The sequence below is a fragment of the Athene cunicularia genome (genome assembly GCF_003259725.1).
Source record: "Athene cunicularia isolate RWA chromosome 1 unlocalized genomic scaffold, athCun1 chr1_part2, whole genome shotgun sequence".
Lineage (NCBI taxonomy): Eukaryota > Metazoa > Chordata > Aves > Strigiformes > Strigidae > Athene > Athene cunicularia.
Genome location: NW_020799092.1, coordinates 49,750,867 through 49,773,390, shown reverse-complemented (window position 1 = coordinate 49,773,390; position 22,524 = coordinate 49,750,867). Strand labels below are relative to the sequence as shown.

At 38.8% G+C, this 22,524-nt stretch overlaps 1 protein-coding gene across 1 annotated transcript in view; it reads right to left on the bottom strand.

The window, feature by feature from the left end:
• NELL2 (neural EGFL like 2) overlaps positions 1–22,524 on the bottom strand; it is a gene marked incomplete at its 5' end in the record, with an annotated part of 130,812 nt that overhangs the window by 50,234 nt on the left and 58,054 nt on the right. The window contains one exon of the mRNA XM_026865859.1: positions 19,226–19,351. Coding sequence (XP_026721660.1) covers positions 19,226–19,351 — 126 coding nt within the window. The remainder of the gene's footprint in view (positions 1–19,225; positions 19,352–22,524) is intronic.

Genomic DNA, 22,524 nt, shown 5'->3' with positions numbered 1-22,524 from the left:
TGCAAAATGATTTTGAAAATCCCACCTTAAGAGATTTCAATCTAGACATAAGGTCTATGACCTTGTCACCTACTTCTTTCTTGCCTTAATACAAACTGATCTCTTAGTATCTTGTCTCTTTTACCATTAACATTTTAAAACAAGGTTTCTATCTTTTAAAAGGTATTTCATTATGTAGACTTTCTCCAAAATTAATCTTTTTTAAAATCTTGCCAGATGCATTATTTGTTCCTAGGTAAATCTTTTTAAATTTCAACTTGCATTGTGCACAAAATCTCACAGGCACTTACTATAAACTCATGCTTTCAAAATCTTCTATTATGTTGTCAAAAGTGGCAATGATAGCAAATTCTATATCTATAGTAGTGCTCCCTACTTTATTGCTAGTAGAATTGCCAGACTAGAGTTGTATCTATGCTACTCCCATTTCCTCAGCCAAGTAAAAAGTGTTTATTTTACTACTTCTCCTAATGCAAACCCTTTTAATTTACTGCTTCCTCACTAAAAGGCTCCGTGTTATACAAGTCTGCCACCAGCAACAGATATATGCTGGATATATGGCCTCCATCCTACACACACTTCTGTCATACAAAGAAAGCAGGAAGGTGGCTCTCCAACTGCTGCTGAGGCTCTTAATTTGCTGCGTGTTCTCATATTTCACTCGTAACAACTTACAGACCATCTACATAACCAGAGGGCTACATAAAAACACCTCTGAACAACACTTTTTCAGCACAAGAGTTAACAAGACAGATATACAATGGGACAGCAGAAAGATGTCTCAGCAATCAAGTACTGGCCAAAGTTGGTTTGATTAAACATAGACGTATTCAAAGCTCTCTAGAGACAGCTGGTGCCTCTGCTATTTTGGGGGGAAAGCATTATGACCAGGGTTTGCCAACTCATTCCAGGGCCTCCTAGGAAATCACAGTACAACATGCAGCAACATTATCAAGGACACTGCTTGTCAGGTGAAGAAAACAAGAAACACCACAATGATAGATGAAATTATGCTGTTGCTTTGATCTTGGTCTTGTCTGCAGGAGTCTGGAGCAACTTACCTAATCCTAAGTATTAAGAAACAAATGGTTTTCTGTCCTCTTATGCAGCAGAGAGATTTCTTAATGCATGAGATTGTTCCTCCTATTTCCCTGGCAGTACTGTGACACAGGCACTCAGATGACTTACTGGATATCAAGTAAGACAGTACTATTTTTGATAAGACAATTGTAATGCTTGAGCTCTATGGAGCAAGGAGTCCTTCCTTCAGTGTTGCTCACCTGATTCTGAACAGGGCTCTCTACTTGAAAATGGGGACCAAAATACGTTTCCATGATGGTAAAGCAGAACAACATTGTTGCTTTGCCCTTAGGTCAGCCTTGATACCATCTCTAGTGATGCTCCAAATTTTCCCTAGGGTGCATCCTCCCTGATAGTTTATGGAGGCACACCAAAACAGCACAGCAAACGTATCCTTCACAAACCCTGCACCTAAGCTGCCTGCCCTGGAAACAAAGCACTTGAGGAGAATGGTACAGACCGTTCACACCACAGCATAGTGTCAGGGAAGAGCTAACACACATACATTGACTTGGAAGCCAGGAAGTGCTCCTGGCTTACGCAGTTCAGACATGGTACTTGATGCCACGAGATAACCTGCAGAGTTGTCTGCACTGCTTCTAACACAAAACAACACAGCACAGTAATGGAGATGCAATGAAACTAGCTTTCACCCTTCCTTTCCCACCTTGCAATGGTACGAAACTTGGCCCTGGCTAAGTTACTTGTTTCACAGGTAGATTTTCTAGCTCACACTATGCTTTTGTTGCCACAGTCCAACTGCTAGGGCAAATCAAGCCTTCAAATAATTATTTCTGTGCTTACATATATGGATAATTATGTGCAATTTATACTGATAAATAAATATTTGCATAAGCCCATCTTAGCAAACTTTACATATCTGAAAAATTCTGCCATGAAATTCGCTGTCTTATTTAAGAACACCATGAATTGCTCTAATAAGCAGAACCACGGATAACATTGTCTTCAGTATTGTTCAGGTCTCAAATACTCAAAATATGAATTTAGAATCAAACTACAGAGTTAAGAAAAAAGCAAGCCTTGAACAGATATTCAATCTTCCTAATACTACTGTTCATGAGTGTAATTCTACTTCAGAATCACAGAACCATCTAGTTTGGAAAAGACCTTGTAGTTCATCTAGTCCAACCATTAACCTAACACTGACAGTTCTCAACTACACCATATCCCTAAGCACTATTTAAGTTGAGATGCTGAGACGGAGGACTTCAAACTAAGATGAAGCCCACTCCATGGAAGGTGTACTAAGTGAATAAACACAGGGTATTTAAAGCAGATTGGAATATCTGTTCAGGCTAGCACCAACCACAGTCTTTATTTACATCCCAGACATTAAAGTGATGTCGACAGAAGTTAAGCTGAATTCTACATCCATTTTCAACTTCTGAAGACTAGGAATAAGGTAATAAATTCTTCTCACCAAGCATGTGCACACTCCAGACTTGTTAAAAACATGGGAAAAAATTAAAAGAGATTACTTTTGATGGACCCTTACTTACCCAGATATCAAGCCTCTTATCTTCAAAAGAATTGGTCATTTATGCCTGCTTTGAACAGTGTGACTGTCATTAGAAGATTCTACTACAGGTTTCTAAACCCTGAATATCAAAGTTAACACTGTGTGACAGCTGGTATGTTCCAAACTCATCGTATTTACTGGTCTGTAACAGGGTAAATGACACAATTACCTCCTGTAATTACTGTTGCTGACAATATATTCTCCCTAGTGATTGATCTGTGTGACTCAGAGCTGCTTATCTTTGTCACTCCAGTCCAAATCTCCATTTCCATGTGACTTGGACATTAACTTAGGAAGTATTTACAAATTAGCTCCAATATCTGCCAAGACAGATATTTGGGATAGCATAAATTCATCTTTTATTGCTTGATTAAACAGTCTACCACTCTAATATTCTTTTGCATTAGGAATGAAGTCTTCACAATGAAATTCTGTTCCCCATTTAAATCAAATACACATTTATTTTATTAATATATTGGAAGGGAAACACACTGAAACAGATAAATCAAATGAAGGAATAAAATGCAAATAAATAAGCACATTTTCACAAAATGCTCGTTCCCAAACCAAAACATGAGATAAAAAATATTAAGTGATAAAACATCAAGATACTTAATTCTCATTGCCTTGTTGTGACAATTTTAAAGAACACCTACAGAAGACAACAGTGACTTTTGATTTAGAACAATGTGAGTTACAGACCAATCAAGCTAGCTGACTGCAAGTGTTTCCCTGAAATATCTTTTACTTTTAAAACATAAAATAGATACAACTCCTTGCACCATTTCTCCTAAGAAAATACTTAAGATTATGTGAAAAGATTACAGCATTTAACAACAGTAGGAAACAGCTACAGCCATTTTAAGATGATTTGGAAGCTTGTCAGAAAGAAAAAATACTCCTAGAATAACTCCTACAAACCATTTAGGTAGAGCAGCCTCCTATTTTATTGCTAAGGTTGTTGACAGAGTTCTTGGTTCTCAAGAGAAACATTGAGATTTTCACAGTTTTTTGTTATTTGATGGGGATGGCCTCAATTTTTGCACATCTGACTACATAAATTGTAAAGGGTACTGCTTTCAAGAAAGTAAATTGATTACCATTTCTGAAAATAATTTCTGTTTTCAGTTTTCTACTTCAGCCTTGAAGATGCCTCAAAACCACTAGTGTTTTCTTAAAAAAAAAAAAAAAAAAAAAAAAAGGACAAGACAGAACAGTTCTGTATATTGAGAATGTCCTCAGGAAAAATATCAAGTATCTTTTATAGACACAGTAGTTTCAGAAACACTCTCACAATATGTAACCACTAAGAAAAGTGAAATTTCACCCAAGAACCTTAGGATTATGTTGTACAGGAGCGCAACACAGACAGCAATGCTGCCCTTTGTATCCGTGTGACTTTTCAAATTAATGATGATGATTTGGCCAGTCCTCCTTGGGGCATCAGCAGAACAAAACCCTAAGGATGGGTTCCAATATTTTCCCAGTAGGTAGTATTTGTTACTTCTTGTTGGCCTGCTCTTTCTGAATGCTGTAGAGAGGTCCTGCCACTCTGTCTTCTTTATTTATTTAGATGAGCTGGCAAACACACACAGAGCAAATTTGGGAACTGAAACTAGTTTTAGACAAAATTAGAAAGGCAGAAAAAGTGTGAGTTTAGCTTCCACGCTACGCATTCATGCAGGACCAGACACAGCCTGGTTGCAGAATTGTCAGCACATTTCAGCGTGAATCAGAAGTTACATGCAGAACTAAAAATATAACCCTTTCTTTGGGATAACACATAGGAACACAGACACCAGATGAGTCAGTGAAGCGGATAAGCTCAATATATTTACTTTGTGCACCAATGCATTCCAGGGTATATTTCATATATCTATGAGCAAAGAAGGACTAGCAAGGATGCAACTCCTGCTGTGGTTGAGGGGTCTGTACCACAAGGCCACTACTCAAGAAGAGTACTTGGAAGAGAGGGTTGTAACCCAAAAGGCCACTTCTAAATCATTCTGGCTGTAGAAATGAATTTCTTATTTGAAGAAGCAGTTTGATGCAGTGAAGTACATATGGTTTTGTAAATCAGTAATCATAAGTCCAAAAGACTGACAAAGGGGAGTAATATTGATAAAGATTTATCACACAGACAAACCCAGGAAGGAAGGATTTGTCAATTAAGATGACAAATACTAAATTATAGTAACTGACAGTATAAAACAGAAGTTAAGGAAACAGTCTGTCATTTAACATAAAGCAGGTTTATCTCTTATAAACATTTCATGAGAAACAAAGGACACTTCTAAGTTGTTTCAGGAGTCAACGATTATCGGACATGCCATTTGGCATGCAGTGGGAATCAATTTATAAAGAATTAAAAGTTTCCATGCTCACAGATTGTCTGAACAGAAATAATTCAGGGATTTCTATCTGTCTAAACGGGAAACTTCCATATTCATTCAAAGAAAAAACTCGCTGCTATAAAATTAAAAGGCTTCTGAAGCCCTGGACAAAATTTTAAAACATTATGTCTCCTCTTACGAGCCTTGACAGACAGCTATCTTTCTTACCATCTGCCTTTTCTTAAAACTGTGTTATCTTAAGATTGGAAATGTTTTCCAACAGTAGAATGATGATAGACAGATATTATATCCATATACTGCCAGCTGTATTCACTACCCTTAAAACCTTGCTATATTGTGCCCATAGTCACCTTGATTTTACTGTGAATGTGTAGAAAACTGCTGACTTCAATATTGCATGACCACATAACCTTAAATAACTCCACTATTCCTTTTTTAAAAACTGTCTCGCTTCATACAGTAGCTCCAGTTTCTCACTGACCTTGGCTGCAGTCCCTCGGAAAACAGGCTATGCTCTCCTGGCATGGGACAAACACCAGCTGGCGCGGACATGATAGATGTGAGCTATCCAACTTCCTTCACTTCTGGCTTGCTCAATGAAACAGCAGCAGATTCCCATCTCCTGAGCCAGAAAGATCCTTACAACTTCAAATAAACTGTTCTCAAGGCTACCTACTGTGTTTCCTGATCTTTGCAGTCTATCTTTTACAGTCTGTGATCATCCACAGAAGGATGGTCCACGGGAGGCCCAGCTGTGAAAGGATGTCATGTTGCAGTTAATTAATACCAGCCATCCTCTTGCTACCATCATCCTAATTCACACAGTCCACAACTAACATCCAGTATTGGGATGAACAGATGAAGTTTCAACCAGATAATACCCCATGTACTCTACAGTCTTTTGTACTTAAACTCTTCTAAAGAAAAAATGCAGCTGTTTGGTTTCTGGTAGTTCTGGGTGCAATTCAGCTCCAGATTACGTATCTAAATTCAGGTGTCTATGTGCACACTACTGGGCAAGATTCCACTGCATAAACATATAGCTAACTAACAAGTCACATCTGACCTGGCACCTCACGGATATCCAAGACATCAGCAAAGGTTCTAACACAGGGCTCTACAGGAAGCCTGTAACAGCAGTTGGAAAGCAAGCAGGACACACCACAGAATCTAAAAAGGGACTAGACCTATAATTAGGCAACCAGATCTTGCTATAGATATCTAAATTCCCGCTTTCATCAGTGTAACCTGCAAAACTCCGTAAGTGTAAAATAAATACCTAACATGGGATTCAGTTGCTCACAGATAAGGGGCTCAAACCTGTGGAAAGAGGTAACTTACTCCACTTCCATCTGGCAGAACTCAAAAAGTGCAAGACCCACAGCATAGGTCTTGCGTCGGATCTGCTAATTCCACAATGACAACTGCCTAGAACCTGTAAACAGACAACCGAGTTGGGTCCAGCCGAATCCTTGACCTCTGCTGATTACAATGTGAGCTTAGATGAAGACATCTACATTGGGGTGTCCCAATTGCAAATTGAATTCCACCTCCTGTGTAAAATTCTAACTTGAAGAGTCAATGTAATTAGCTATGGAAATGAATAACTCATTCAATGCTGTATGGTTTGTTAGATTGTCTACTTTTACAATATATTCAGTTAATTTTGCTTTACCCCCACCTCTCTAATTTCCAATCATATTGTACTGATACAGCACCTAACTGCACTGTAGAAGCTGTCAAGGGATGCTCCATGCTTGAAAGCCGCCCAGGGTTTCAGAACACTGAGAAATAGGAGGTACACTGGATGTCTGTCATAATACTTTAAGATAAACACTAAGCAATGCAAATGTTTGAAAGTGAAAGTACTGTAATTTCAGATTTTTTACATGAAAGAAAAATCTCGCTCTCTTCTGAGCTATTGTTTCAAACTGAGTATATTCTCAAGTTGATAACTGTACCTCTTTTATATATTGAAAAATTCCTCATCACACTAAGAATGAAAAATATATTGCTTGTAAAACAAAGTAATTCTGATATCTGCTTCTGCAGAAAAACAGACTTTAAACAGTACACAGAAACTGGAGAAATGCAAAATAGTTAGAGACTTGCCTTTGATATAATACCTTTTACCATCCTCAGGACTAAGGCCAATAAGGGAATCCAACTACGTAATGTATTCATAGATAGAGCTACACAGATACATATATACCAAATATATATACACTTAGTAAAATAATTATTTCTGCAAGAGAATTAAGCATCCAGTACTTAAGAGAGCATACATTCATGTTTGTGTCAAGGGAATACATTCCCTCTTTAACAACTCAAATCATATTGTGTCAGGGACTCTTTAAAAATGTGTTGGATTTTGATCAGCTGAGAAATCAATCTTGCTATAATTGCATATCCAGGTGAACAGTTGTTATGAACTGGGTCAGTAACCAAGGAGGAAATGGGACCTAAAAAGTATCCTCTAGAAAGTAAAAAAAAACCAAAACAAGTCTCATTCCAATTTGAAACTGCCTCAAAACTAAGTTGTCAACAATAACCCCCTTCAATTCAAATAAAGCGTAAATGAGTTCCACTGTATAAGATACAGCAGATAGATAAAAATGACTTGTGTTGTTATCTTAGTAATGCGGTCACATAGCAACAAGCTCAGTTTGAATGATCATTCCTTTATTAGCTTTGTGAATTATCTTACAGCTAGAAAGTGGATATTGAAGAGAATTTATGAAAGAGGATTGAGAGCTTCATGTAGGCTGACATACTATAAAGCAGAATGGAAACTGGGCCAAGTGATGGAAATCAGAATCAAATAGGTTTTGAGTTTAAAATGCTCTGTGCATACAAACTGACTTCTAGAGCGTTTATTCCTAACAGCAACCCTGACAGTATAGCTGGACACCACTGCCTCAGTGGAGCTAGGATTAGACTGTGTGATAATGCAGGTGCATGCATGTTACTGTTAATATAGCTGAGAGGAGATCACCAAAATCAGAGATGGAAGACACATGGTTCACCTTGCCCACATCATTACAAATCCAGAACTGAATGTTTTCTCTGGTGGTTTGCTGACTAAAACATTTCCCTTTTCAAGCCATGGTATGTCACTCCAGGGATGTCAGAACAAGCTCCTGTCAGTATGCTTGTTTATTGCTCTGTCCCTTGCACCATCCTGAATGATTATTCTGTCTTTATTCAAGCAGATTCAATGAGCTCAGCTATTCAACAAGCTGCAGAACTTGAGGAAAACTTGAAATGTTCCTAAATTCATCAAAATAAGTCAAGGGAAATAAACAGGAAGAAATTAGCTTTTTTATTGTCATAATGTCTCACATTACTGTATTTTCAAGTAACAAAGCTGGTATACTATAAGCATATGACAAATCTGAGGTCACAGACTTTTTTTTTTAACTTCTTTGCAGCAGTGAAGGGTAAACGGTATATAGCAGTGCTGAATAAAGTTGTATCTTGTGGCCATATTTAGTCACTTACTAAAATGTGGCCTCATTTACCATTGTACCAAGTACTATCAGCTCTTACAATCTTCAGGATGACTTGTGGATGCTCCCGTGTGTCTGAAAAAGCAGGCCAATTGTATACTGTTAATTAAAATGAGGACAAGCATGCAGCTTTAAACAAAGAAGCCGGATGGTTTCATTCAACTCTGGATTACATCAGCTTTACAGTAGCTTTCCTTCATGAAAACTCGGGCAACTATACCACTCTTAAAGAGGTTGGTGCAGGTGCTAAAACACAGCCCACATCCCTCACATGTAAACTAGATTTTATTCTTAATTTTAAAAAAGGAGAAGAATTCCCTTTCAGTTCTCAGAACTCATTTGTGGGAACTGAAATGTACAGTTGGAACAAAAATAACTACTATTACATGATAATGCAAAATACCCACACATCACAGCTAGCTGGAATCCTACCAATGTACACTGGTGCAAACCCATTTCCTGCCCCACATCAGAACCTATCAATGAAATTTTCCAATGAAAGGATGTACTGAAAGTCTGGAATTTTACAGAGCTTGTGCCCTAGGGATTAAAGACGGATTTTACCTTCAGCATCCTCACAAGCAACTCAGCAAAACTTTTTCTCAAGAATCCCTGCCATTAAATGTCACTTCTGCTGCACAGTATAGAAAAAGAGACTTCTTAGACTATTGATGTCCCAAACAATGGATGGATTTACAAGTCAGAAATCAACCAGTGAAATCACAGAAGCCAACAGGCAGACACACTTTTATGAACTTGAGTTTCTAGAAGTCAAGAGGAATCATTTATCGAAAGTGTGTCAGAGTACTATATTAATAAATAAAACGTGACAGGAATGTATTCCCCTGTCAAAAATATCTGTATCTTAAAGAAGCAAAGGGTAAAAACTGTGCAGCCAGCAAACCCCCTGAAAATCTGGAGATATGAATCATAAAATATCAAAGTATATGAGCTAAAATTTCAACAAAATTGCATGGCATTTCAAGTCCATCCAGATACCAGACTGGTGATTCTCACAGTGGGGGCATCTGTGCTTGAGGGATAAGGATGGGCTGCATTAGGATTGCAAAAATGCTGCCTCTGTTACTTCATAAGCATCCTCAGAAGACTTACACTAAAGAAGGAAAAAGAGGCAAGATGTGGCAAAAAGGCTGGCAAATATAACACCCATCTACAAGAAAGGAAACTATAGACCTGTCACTCTGACCTCCGTGCCAGGTAAGGTCATGAAGCAGACCATCTCAGGTGCCATTAAAAGTTATATAATGGACAACCAGATGATCAGGCCCAGTCAGTGTGGGTTTATGAAAGGCAGGTCCTGCCTGACAAACCTGATCTCCTTCTACAACAGGGTGACCTGCTTATTGGATGAGGGAAAGGCTGTGGATGTTGTCTACCTTGACTTCAGTAAGGCCTTTGACACCATTTCCCACAGCATTCTCCTGACAAAACTGCTGCTCGTGGCTTGGATGGGCACACGCTTTGCTGGGTAAAAAACTGTCTGGATGGCCGGGCCCAAAGAGTTGTGGTGAACGGAGTTAAATCCAGTTGGTGGCCGGTCACGAGTGGTGTCCCCCAGGGCTTGGCTTTGGGGCCACTCCTGTTTAACATCTTTATTGATGATCTAGACAACGGGATCGAGTGCACCCTCAGTCAGTTTGCAGAGGACACCCAGTTGGGTGGGAGTGTTGATCTGCTCGAGGGTAGGGAGGCTCTGCAGAGAGACCTGGACAGGCTGGAGCCATGGGCTGAGGCCAACTGGGGGAGTTTCCATAAGGCCAAATGCTGGGGGCTGCCCTTGGGCCACAACAACCCCCAGCAGCGCTACAGGCTTGGGGAGGAGTGGCTGGAGAGCTGCCAGTCAGAGAGGGACCTGGGGGGGTTGATTGACAGCCAGCTGAACAGGAGCCAGCAGTGTGCCCAGGGGGCCAAGAAGGCCAATGGCATCCTGGCTTGTGTCAGCAATAGCGTGGCCAGCACAGACAGGGAAGGGATCTGACCCCTGTACTCGGCACTGGTGAGGCCGCCCCTCGATTCCTGTGTTCAGTTTTGGGCCCCTCACTACAAAAAGGACATTGAATGACTCGAGCGTGTCCAGAGAAGGGCAACGGAGCTGGTGCAGGGTCTGGAGCACAGGTCGTATGGGGAGCGGCTGAGGGAACTGGGGGTGTTTAGTCTGGAGAAGAGGAGGCTGAGGGGAGACCTCATCGCCCTCTACAGCTCCCTGAAAGGAGGGTGCAGAGAGCTGGGGATGAGTCTCTTTAACCAAGTAACAAGCGATAGGACAAGAGGTAATTGCCTCAAGTTGTGCCAGGGAAGGTTTAGACTGGCTATTAGGAAGCATTTCTTTACAGAACGGGTTGTCAGGCATTGGAATGTGCTGCCCAGGGAGGTGGTGGAGTCCCCATCCCTGGAGGTGTTCAAGAGTAGAGTTGACATAGTGCTGAGGGATATGGTGTAGTTGGGAACTGTCAGTGTTAGGTTAATGGTTGGACTGTCTTTTCCAACCTAGATGATTCTGTGATTCTGTGAAGACTCAACCTTTGGCTATAGACCATACCAAAAATCACAGATGTGAGTTTATTTCCTAAGCTGATAGGATAGTGAAAACTGGGCACTAGCATATATAAGGCAGATTTTCTTATCGCAACTAATACTGAGGCTTCCAAAGATGGGGACAAAAGAGAAAGAAGCCTCTAAAGGTAACTTTATTTTCTACTGAGGACTATAACTATACTTCTAACACTTCACGTTCAAAAGCAGTGGAAGAGGTTTGGCAATTCTAAAAGAAAACAGTCCATCATTCTCTGGAGAACATCATTAGCCTGTCATCTCCTGACCCAGCACGAGCATGGATATAGAAACATTCCAGAGATGTTTCTTGAAAATCCTTCTTCATACACACACACATAAACACACACTCAAAATCCCCACCATGTATCAAAGTTTAGCAATATACCAAACTAACAGGTATCTTTCTTAAGTGGGGACCACTTCAGTGACATTAGCTGAAATTTAAGCAGGTGTGTAGTTTGTTTGGTTATCCACAAGAATGGAACCAACCAGAGGGCCTAGTAAGGACATCAGTTTGACCAAAGCAAATGTAAAATAAATCATAAAGAAATGGCCTGTTGGGAAATCAAAGTGAGAAAACATGAATGGCTGCATGGGAGTAAAAGCACAAAGATAGGTGAGAGAGTATCAGAGGCATGAGTGCTGAATGGTCTAAAGGTGACAATCAGTCTTCTATGCACTATGTTGAGGTGGATTTGTTTTGGTGACCTCACAGTATCATTAAAGATCAAAGAACATGGGTCAGACATGAAACACTAATGTCAAAAAGTACTGGCCTGAAGTGACTCAGGCCTTTCCCCTGCATTTTCCCCTTTACTATCAACGCCCCCCCCCCTCCACAAGTAATTCTTAGTTAGTCTTATTGTTATAATAATTTCTAGTTTTTGCACATTCATCATCATTATGTAGATAAATGTGTCTTTTTCTCCTTAAATCTTTAACCCACATGTCCAGTCAATCTTCCCAGACCCTTAATTATTTTAATATTGGTCTTGGAATTCCTTCCAATTTGCAGCAGATTTGTGATTTAATTTGATTTGAAAAATATGCAGATCTGCCAGTATTCCAAAGAATTAACATTTCAGGTGTCACTCAACTTGCTACCTCCACATTTCTTGGTAATTTGTGTGGAAACAATTATTAGACTTCAGTTTAGTGTGAAAGACTATTGCAGAAAAAAAAAAAATAAATGCTGCTGAATGCATTGACACCATTTTCAGAAAAATGTTGTTAGAAAAATCTCTGAGACTTAGGCTGGAGTGGAGGAGGAGGGAGGCCTAGCAAGGTCCTGTTGGATACACCTAAAGCCCAAGGAGTTCAACCCATCTCTCATTGCTTTGAGTAGGCCTTCCATACAGCCAAGTCAAAAAGTCCAAAGACCAAAGCCATTTATCTATTCCACTCAGTCCTTTTATTTCTGAAGAAGTACTCTGTATCCCTTCCATTTCTTTAGTCTCTGAAGAAAAAAACGTGCAAATGTTCCCACCAGTCATGTTGTGTTATATAAAAGTCCTTCACAATTTTATTTAGAAGTCAGAAAACAAACCCAGGAGCACGAACATGACAGTACCAGGCTGGAATGCAAAATCACAGCCTCACAAACATAGAATCTATACCTATTTTGCCATCTCCTTTGGCTTCTAAGCTATTTCTTTCTAAAAATAAGCAGCAGCAAAAAATCAGCATGACTTGGAAATGAAAAGGAAAGACAAAATTTTCTGTAATGTATTTAGCAAAATGGTTATGAAAAAAGTTACAAGGTTGGCATGCATTTAAAACATGTATGCGTGTGCCTAACTCCGCATGAGGGAGCGGCCCCACACAGTTGCAAACATTGCAGCTCACGTGGCTGGACCACCACACTTGGAAGAAGTAGGCCATGATTTGCAACATGACTGATATGCTTTTAATAATTAATCAGTTAAGAGTTCACATGTATTTTCTGCTGAAGTACAGCACAATTGTAAAACCTCACTGGTGTCAGGGTACAAAGTTGTAGATTACTCACTTCTCTCAAAACAAAAATTAAATAAAAAAAATTTTAAAAAGAAACAAATAATAGATAATTTACTAAACCCCATAGGTGACAGTGTGTACAAACATTAATTCAGAGTCTGGCTTACACACTAACACAGTTCATACTTAATATGTCTGTCTTACATTCGGTCATTTATCATCTTACCCAGACCACATGTACAGGGAGAGTCAACTGAAGACACCATCCTAGGGTACCCATGGAGAGCCCCAAGACCTCCTTCTCTAATAGCACTAAGTGTGAAACATGAAACAGCTCCCAGGGAGGAGTTCTCTGTGAGGGTAACATCAGGTGTGTTACCTTCCCCGCATCATCTTGTGGATTCCCACCCACAAGAGCAGCAGAGCACACCACTAGCATTTCCATGTCACTCCCTTTTATGCTGACTGGAAAACGAGAGAAGGTGGCCCATGAGACTGCACAGAAACAGATCTTTAAACATCATCTGGGGGTCAGAAAATCCATGGCTTCTCCAGATCATGGCATGCATCTTCCTCTGCCTTAATACAATCTAGGGAGGAAGCACTAAATCTCACAGGGTCTTCTTTCTTTTGTTCCATTTTTGATGGGTTACGTAGATAAGTGAGTGGTCCCAATGCAGGAAACTAAAGGCATCTGCTCAGACTAAACTTGATTAACCATCCACTGTGGCTAGGCACAACTCCTCAGTGTTAGAGTCAAGCATGAAAAAGAGAGAGCTCTCATCTCTCATTTCCTAACTTCTCCCTTTTCCGTTTAAAAAAAAGAAAAAAATGAATGGTGCAGGGAAGAGTATGTATTGTGCTGTTCAGAGCACAGCTACCAGCTGCAATCACACAGCAGCCCAAAAGACTGAAGGTGACACTGGTTGCATCCTTGTTCCTAGAAGGAAATATGTTTTCCAGCCAAGAAAACAGCCCATGCATTTTTTTAATCCCAAGTATTGTAAGGATGTAAGTGTTACTATCCAGAAAAATAATAAGACATTCAGATTTAATCATATCTAACAGTGATGGTGCAACATACTGCTACAACATATAAACTACCCCAGCAGAGACTCATGCCATTTTCTGCTTTCCTTCCCCCAGCGTAACACCATTACATTTCAGGTTCTGTGAAGCAAAGTGTAAGGGGAATGAGACAATACCAGTGTAGGGAAAACATGGTACCCCAGGGCATATTTTTTATGCCTTTAATTTGCAGTTTGTGCACCCATTTGGCATATGGGTGCATCTTAGGACTCATTTCTCCCCTTCTCATAGCTATGATTGATTTCTGAAGATAAAATCAGTCACGAACAACAGATTTTTGTGTAAATACGGTTGTGACTAACTCAATCTAACCCTGTGAATCTTGCTTCTAAGATGAATACAAATAACAAAATCTAAAATTGATGTCTTCATTACATCTTTTGTTGAGAAAATCAAAATGTAATTCAGATCTATTGTAAAACTTGCAATAAACATGCCAAGGAAGAAAGAGGCTGGAGCTGTTCTGGAAGCAGCTATATGCTGTCTAAATCAGTCTTTTGTGCTCAGGACTCTGACAGAGGTAGATAGCACAGATTTCTTTTCAAATGTCTCATGCAGGAGAAAAACCTTTCAATGTCACTGATTTTATGTCTCTTCTCTATCAATGACTGCTAAATTATATATGTGTGTGCAGAATGGAACAGTAAGGCATTTTATGTTACTCTGCCAGCAAGTTGCGTGGACATCACTCACATCATAACCTGCCTAATCAAGGTTCAGGTATAATTTTTCAACATCTCCTTCCTGTGCTTCAGCTATCCTGTGTAAACAATGACATATTGCACATGACATATGTAGCCATGCTACAGAACATCTTCCTCCTGCTTAGTAACATTCCCAAGGATGTGCTACCAGCTTCTGCTCCAGTTTACACTAATCAGCTATTTTATGCAAAGCTACAGTTCCATAACTGGATTCAATTATACAGCATTACAAGTACAGTGCAACCTGAAATATATTTTTAAAATTTAACATTTAGTAACACATGAGGTCAGTTGTTGATTGTTTGTCCTATTCTTGTTATTCCTGAACTGGTTTAAAAGTCTGACTCCTTTTCAGTTTCACTGATATTTCAGCCAGCGAGTTAAACACAGGATTGTCAATGAGGAGATCTGCCAAGAAATTTAAATTCTTCAATAGGCAAAAGAGGATTAAATGACTACATTTAGACGCAAACATTGGCAAAAAAACAAGTGCATCGGACTCTCTGTACATGAGTACTGAGAGGTTTGAACAGAATTGAATACCATACAATCACACCAACGTAAATCCTGGAGTCTTTGGTAGTTTTTGTACTAAGCTTGCAGTACTAAGGTGCCCCTAAAATACTCAGGATTGCCTTTGCACACAAGAGATGTGTATGAGGCTTCCACAGTCTGGCTCTTGCGAGTAGTTGGCAAGAGGTATCTTTATAATACCCTTCTGCAGTAGATGAGAACTGATACTATCAAAGCTGATGAATCCAGCTATCTCAAGGAAAATAGAAAAGAGCAATGCAGAAGTTATGTCCTACAATACCCTCTTTTCACATGATTTACATAAAAGAGAGACTATTCAATGTCATGAATGTAAACATATTTTGCATATCAGTCTTTGAATTAGTTCTAAAATACCATTCTTTTTACAGACATCTTTCCCACTTTTCATTTTTGCCAGATGTAAACATCAGGTTTTTGTACAGACTATGGAATACATCAAATATTCTGTGCAGCTTCTACAATAAATCTAGTTATTAGATCAGAAAAGAAATATGGAAAACCCTGAAAATTCTGTTAAGGACAGTGCACAGCCTTAATTTCACAGACATGCCAAGTTAAACAGGGTAATCTTCACAAAACCTTTCAAAAATATCCTTAATTTGCAGAGTTCTGTCTCTTTGGTCTACCATGACTGGTTTTCTCCTACCGTCCTGCTTTTCTGCCAGATAAAAAGGCTTGGTTTATGCCCTTGACTTCAAGAACTAGGACCGTCATGACAAGAAAATTGAGCTTAACCAAAATAAATCCCAGCTGCAGTGAATGGGCCATGAGCTTGTGATACACAGTGAGGTGTGCTGGGCACGGACAAGGTGGTATCTTGATTCTCAAAGCACAAAGATTTTTAGTTGCTGCTTTCTACAATCATAAAAGGCAGATTACATTGGTGGACTTAAATAGATCAGATGCAAGATTGGCTGAGACAGCTTGAGCTCCCTAACACACTTTACTGCCTTGATTCTCTAAACAAAACATATTTGGAAAATACTTTTCCTTCTCAAGTCCTAGAGATCATTTGTTTAGTTGAATGTCATTAAGGCATCACTTAAATTAAAAACAAACAAACACACCAAAAAAAGACAATAAATGGAAGTATAATGAGTTCCCTTGTAAACTACTTGCTTTAAAATATTGCAGTATGCTGTAAGACAAAATCATGCTTATGAAAAGTCAGCTATACTCAAGCATAACAGCCTAGACTAAAGCTCTTGGTCTGTCTGCAGGATGGAAAAGTACTGTCATTAGCATCATGAACCCCTTCCCACTGTTATTTTGCACTGATTTATTACCATACACATCTTTCACCAATGTCCTGAAAACACAGTCTCTATTTCTACTACACCAAGCTTCTGCTGGTTCTCAGAACAGAGCACACTTCTTAAGGAGAGACAACACTAAGCTATCTAGTAGCTCAAAACTTCCACAGACTCCATATTAAAGACACATCAACATGCCCTCTCTACTTGTGTTCACTTTACCTCTTAGATTTATTTCTGGGCAAACAGGTAGACATGAAAGTCTCCAAAATCAGGAGCTTTAATAGATGGCAAAACCAGCAAAGAGCAAATAATATGCTGAGGGACAGTCTCATGTACAAATATATACGCTTGCCACCTGTTTATTATTAATACAGTACTATAATGTAAATGTTCTCAATGTCACTCATATAGACTAAAACTAGCATGAAATTCCATTTACTGATCAAAGCACGTGACTTTGAATGTATCTTGTGTTTCCATCTGTTTTTACAACATAATTAAGCTTTCACTCACTAGTTGTTTGATGGAAATATCATGCAAGAGTCTCATAAGTCTATGCACTTCAGTAACTGACCAGTGCCTCCAATGGAGGTGCCTCACACTAGTTGTGGAACCAGAACAAAAATGCAACTGTTTTGTAACTAAATTATGTTATGTTGCCATTCATAGAAATTCTATCACCCAACAGGCACTGCATCCTTCTGGTTGCCTCTCAGTACCCAAAATTCACCATAGTTTTAACTTCAGAAAAACTCCAGGTCCCAAATAACAGTGAGTGGCATCACTCAGACATACAGAAAGTCACTGCATGACTTACAGTTCATCTGGCCTAGCGAGTCTTAAGATTTGAAATCTTACAAAACGATTTCACCTACTTCACTTCTTTTTCCATTAACTTTTCCCAGCTTGAACAAGAGAATGTGGAAAAGAAATAATTCATTTTGTCACCCATCAGGCTGATTTCACAGGAAACTACTATTTACAAATGTGGAGTCAAACTCAGTTTGGAATTTGACATCTGTAATGGATTTCCAGCAAGTTTTACACCAGTTTGACTGTCCAGAGCTCTTGAACTACACTGAACTTCACAACAGTACATACATCAGCAAATAGAAGGAATGCACTGTGTGGAGTGTCGAGAAATACCTTTATTACATTATAGGCACTGAATTACCATTTGCAGAGTTCAGTCAGAACAGCAAGTTAAGGGAAGCAAAGCAGAAAAAGTATCACAGTGATTTAGATAAAGCCAATCCTAAAATAATCCCAACATTCACACTCAGTAGGTAGTGAAACAATTGCTTTACTCAGCTGAGAGTGTGGGAAACATGAGAGAGTGATCAGAAACATACTGGTTGCTTCAGAAAGGACGTGCTGCAAGCAGCCTATAACTTGATGCTTCAAGAACTGGCTTACTGCAGTAAAATAGTGCTTGCCAGTGTATGTGAGGGGAATGTCAAGTACAGGTAAGACAGTATACACAAAAACCACACATATGTGGTTTCAAATCCATGCCCCTTAGTGCTGTGCATGTTTGGGCAAGCAAATTATGGCAGTTTGTGAAGACGCTGTTTCTGTACCAAGACATATCATTGATGCTCAAAAATGCCAAGACATAACGGACAGAATTAAATAAATTTAGAAGTGAACTTCTCAGTGCTGTCTCCACATTCTGAATACTCTCATCCATTTAAGCCAGCCTTACTGTTAGATAACATGAACTCCATATTTTAGTGAAGAAATATACCCTCTTATAGAAAGCTAATGCGTTCCCCTGTGCACACAAAATAGTGGTACTATTTTGTTTACACATGTTTTTCTTCACTGAGAGAATGTGCCACATCTTTGAATCCTATTTGACGTATCTGTCTAGTAGGAAAAAATACATTCCTCCCAGGAACATTTACAGTCAGTCTGGCTCTGACACAGAAGGCTGTTTTAAATGTTCAGTTTTCATTCCATAACCCTGAAGTAGTTTACAATAAAAGATGACTAGAAGACAGAAAGTCAGTATGAACCCAACTCCTCCTCTAGAGCATCCACTGGCAGTAGAGCAAAATGGAAGATATAGAGATAAGACCGCTGTTGTCCAGTGGCTCAGGGCAGGCAGAGCTCCTGCCCTCTGAACTCAGGATTCAGTTGAGGAACCTCCCTGATGCAGGAGAATTCAAAGTGAGGAAACAGTCACTTCTAATATGCAGCAAATTTAACTCCATCAAAAGTCTGCAAAAGAATCATTATACTTCAAGTGAAGTTGTATTGGTTTGCCATGTGGAAACCAAATAACCCATCGCACTATTTTTGCTCTCTTATTTTTCCCTTCAGCCTCCTCCCTTCACCTTTTTGATCAGCTCCCAAAACCAAGCAGACCTATGAGACAACCAAGACTGCCTTACAATTTCAGGCAAACAATACAACATACCCATAATCTGTAAAATGCATTGGCTTTTCTGCACTGTATTCTTGTAACTATTTTGGTGTTTATTCTGTTTAACATTTCACGTAGACGTTCTGTGACTCTAACAAAGATGAACTTTAGAAGAATCATACCAGGTGCTCCTAAATACCATCGTCCTGTTATCCCCTTTCACAAATATACAGCTCTTACCTGTACATGAATAATCATCAATTCGTATATATCCTGTTTTGCAGATGCACATAAAGGATCCTGGTGTATTTACACACATGGTATTCTCACGACAGTAATGCCGTCCTTCAGCACACTCATCAATATCTGTGAATAAAGAAAAAAGGAACACAAATCAAATTCAGCGGTGTTCTTTGCAGTCTCTCATTACGCCACTATTCACTCCCATCAGTAGTTAGACAAGTTACTTGAACAACAATGCATTTTGTAAAGTTTTTTTTGGCTTTCTCCTTTAAAAAACCTGCTTTAAGTGTTCAAACAAGAGAAGCAGCATGAGCTTTCTGTGAACAGCTGTTAGTGGAGTTACAAAGAAGATTACATTGGCTTACATCTTTCTTTTTGAAGTGCCTATGATGTTATTCCTATGACTTAAATAATAATTTAAAAAAATAACCGGGGTTCCAAATATCAGACCAACTGCCTCAGCACTGCAATTTTACCTATACAGTCACTGCAGTCATCAGTATACAAACACATTACCATATGCATACTGTATGCCTTTGATCTAACAGGTATTGCTGTTTGGGAAGAAACTGTAAGGAACATGGTAAGATCTGAAAAGACACCAAACTTATAAGTTTCTCTTAGAAATATAAAGTAGTCAATCAGTAATTTTAATAAAAACATATCTCTATATCTATGCATATCTACATACATATATATATAGATACATATACATGCATCATATCTGAAAGGAACCTGAAAATCTGATTTATATAAAGGCCTGCTCTGACAGACAAAAATTGCAACTTGATAAAATACTTGTTGGGTTGGAATACCTCCTGCAGTATAAAGTCTTAGAGCAAATTCCAGACATAAATCACTGTAAGCATGGACTTCAAAACTTGATTGGTTTTGGTACTCCCTTGGGCTGCAAAATTAGACCTATTTCTTGTAGCAGGTTGTACTTCAATGGTAAGACTGAAAAAACACCACAAGTAACAAAAAAACTTCTGCACACTATTATTATGCCACAAAGAAGGAAAGCTAATTTGGAAGTGCTTAGTAGCACACTGTTCCTGTAATACTAATGATAAAGACAGCATTACTGAGATGCTCTGTACACCTAGTTATATTGTCATCCAATGTGTCACTGAACCTTGCTACAAAAGTACGTTAAAAAACAAAAAAGGTGGATCATTGGCTTGTTTTTTCTCTGCTCATCAGTTTTGATTTCCTCTCTGTTTTTAATGATGTTTACAGCTTTCGGAGTTGAAAACAGAATCTGGATGGAAAACAGTGTTGTGTTCCAGAGTCTGATGATAGTTCAAAATGACAGACTGGATATATATACTCAAATCGGGGTGGACTTCTTAATGCTGTGATGCTAAATAACACTAGCATTAACTTCTGTACTTCTGTTCAGGTTGTATACTTACCTCCCAAAACTTCCTCTTCCCAGTGTCTTTAAATCAACAGCTACTTACTTACCAACTGCACTCTTTGCCTGCCTTTTTTTTCCCCCTTTACATTCCCAGAAGAAAATTTGCCTTCCAGCACAAAACAACGTGACACACTGAATATTAGCAATTCTGTAGTAATTTCCTAATTTCATTCAGTTTTGAAAAAAACTTCTGTTTTTCCTAGTCTCTCTGTTCAGTGCAACTGTTCTGCTGGATTCTGCTGGAAAAGCTGGGGGCGGTTGGCTACAAACCATGAAGCTGTCCACTGCAAATGCTCAGGGTGGTGAGCCCAGTCTGTTTTGCACAAATTCAGTTCCTAACAGTTTCATAGCCAATATACTTCGGCTGGTTTCCTTCCCTGCCTTCCCCCGTAAGCTCTGCAGGCGTCAAAGAATCATAGTTCTATTAGGGTGTTGGTTTAGAAAAGCTGATTTTGTAATTTTCATGCACATACACACATACACAAATAAATGTATATTTACAGTGAGCACAGTAAGCATACTAAGGCTCAAAACACATTTTGTGAAAGTCATCTGAGAAAGCAAAAAAAGAAGTGAAGCTATCACAAGACTACCACAGAAGCAGCTGGTTGAGCACAGAAAGTGGAAAATGGAACGGATCTGACGTACAGATGTTCTGCAGAAACTTAAATATGCAGTTCACAAAACCAGTTAACAGTTACAACATATGTCCCAGCTACTACCACAAATGATGCAACTTGTGTCTTTCATAATTCCAGTTCACAACTCTGTATTAAATTAATAGTGTTGATTTGTATTTAAAGAACAACATCAATCTTCAAGTAACGTTCTTGGAATCAAGAGACTGCCTAGGAGCTGCCTTTGGCACCCTCAGAAAATTCTACTTACAGATCCAAAGCCTCAAAAGCATTAAATAGAACTTTCTGAAAACTATATTAATTATTGCTTTGGTAGGTAAATAGCCACAGGAGACCCAACATGCTAATGGTTTTCATTTTGCAGTGAAAAACTTAAAGCCAGAGCTACTTTGATTCAAACCTTCTAATTTAGAAGTGTTCTAAATAAAAGCTTTCATTTTGCCAACATTCCACATATTGAGGCTTTGCAAATGTTTTATTTATAATTGCCTTTATTTCAAAACCTTGCTTGTTCAATTGGGACAAAACAAAACAAAAAAAAACCCAACTCACAACTGCTCAGGTTAACTTTGAAATGTTTTATTTGAACAAATCTGATTTTTTTTTTTCGAACTGATTTGCAAAGATAATATCCACATTTTTTAAACGGTCACTGAAAAACAAAACTCTTTTCCACCCAGCTCTCTAGAAAACCTATTCAGAATGCAAAGGAATTAAAGTTATTATTATTGCTACTATCACATTATTGTATTACGCTGGCACCTAAAGACCCTAATCAAGTGTCAAAACTCCGTTGCTCTACACCATGGGTGCACAGCTTGTAATAAGCTGCTTTTAGAAACAGTTTGCAACTTTAGCACTAAATTACATCACCACTGGATGTAAAAGATAATTAATAGAAAAAGGGTAAAATGACAACTAGTTACTCAAAGACTGACCACACTAAAACCATGCGATTCCATTCCCCCTTTATAGCACTCCATATGTAAGCTTCGTATACATTAGATTAAGGTATTACAGAACAAGGAAGACTGAACTAGGGCAGGGAAAGAGTCCAACATCTGTTCTTTTTCAAAGTTACCAAAATAAAAGCCTTTTCATCTTCCTTACTGGTCAAAACATGGGTGTAGCATTTTATTCACCTTCAGATACAAATGTACTAAGTACAACAGAAAACCTGATGCATTTCAATATCTAAGAAAGCCTACAACATTTATCTTAATTTCCCCTTTACAAAA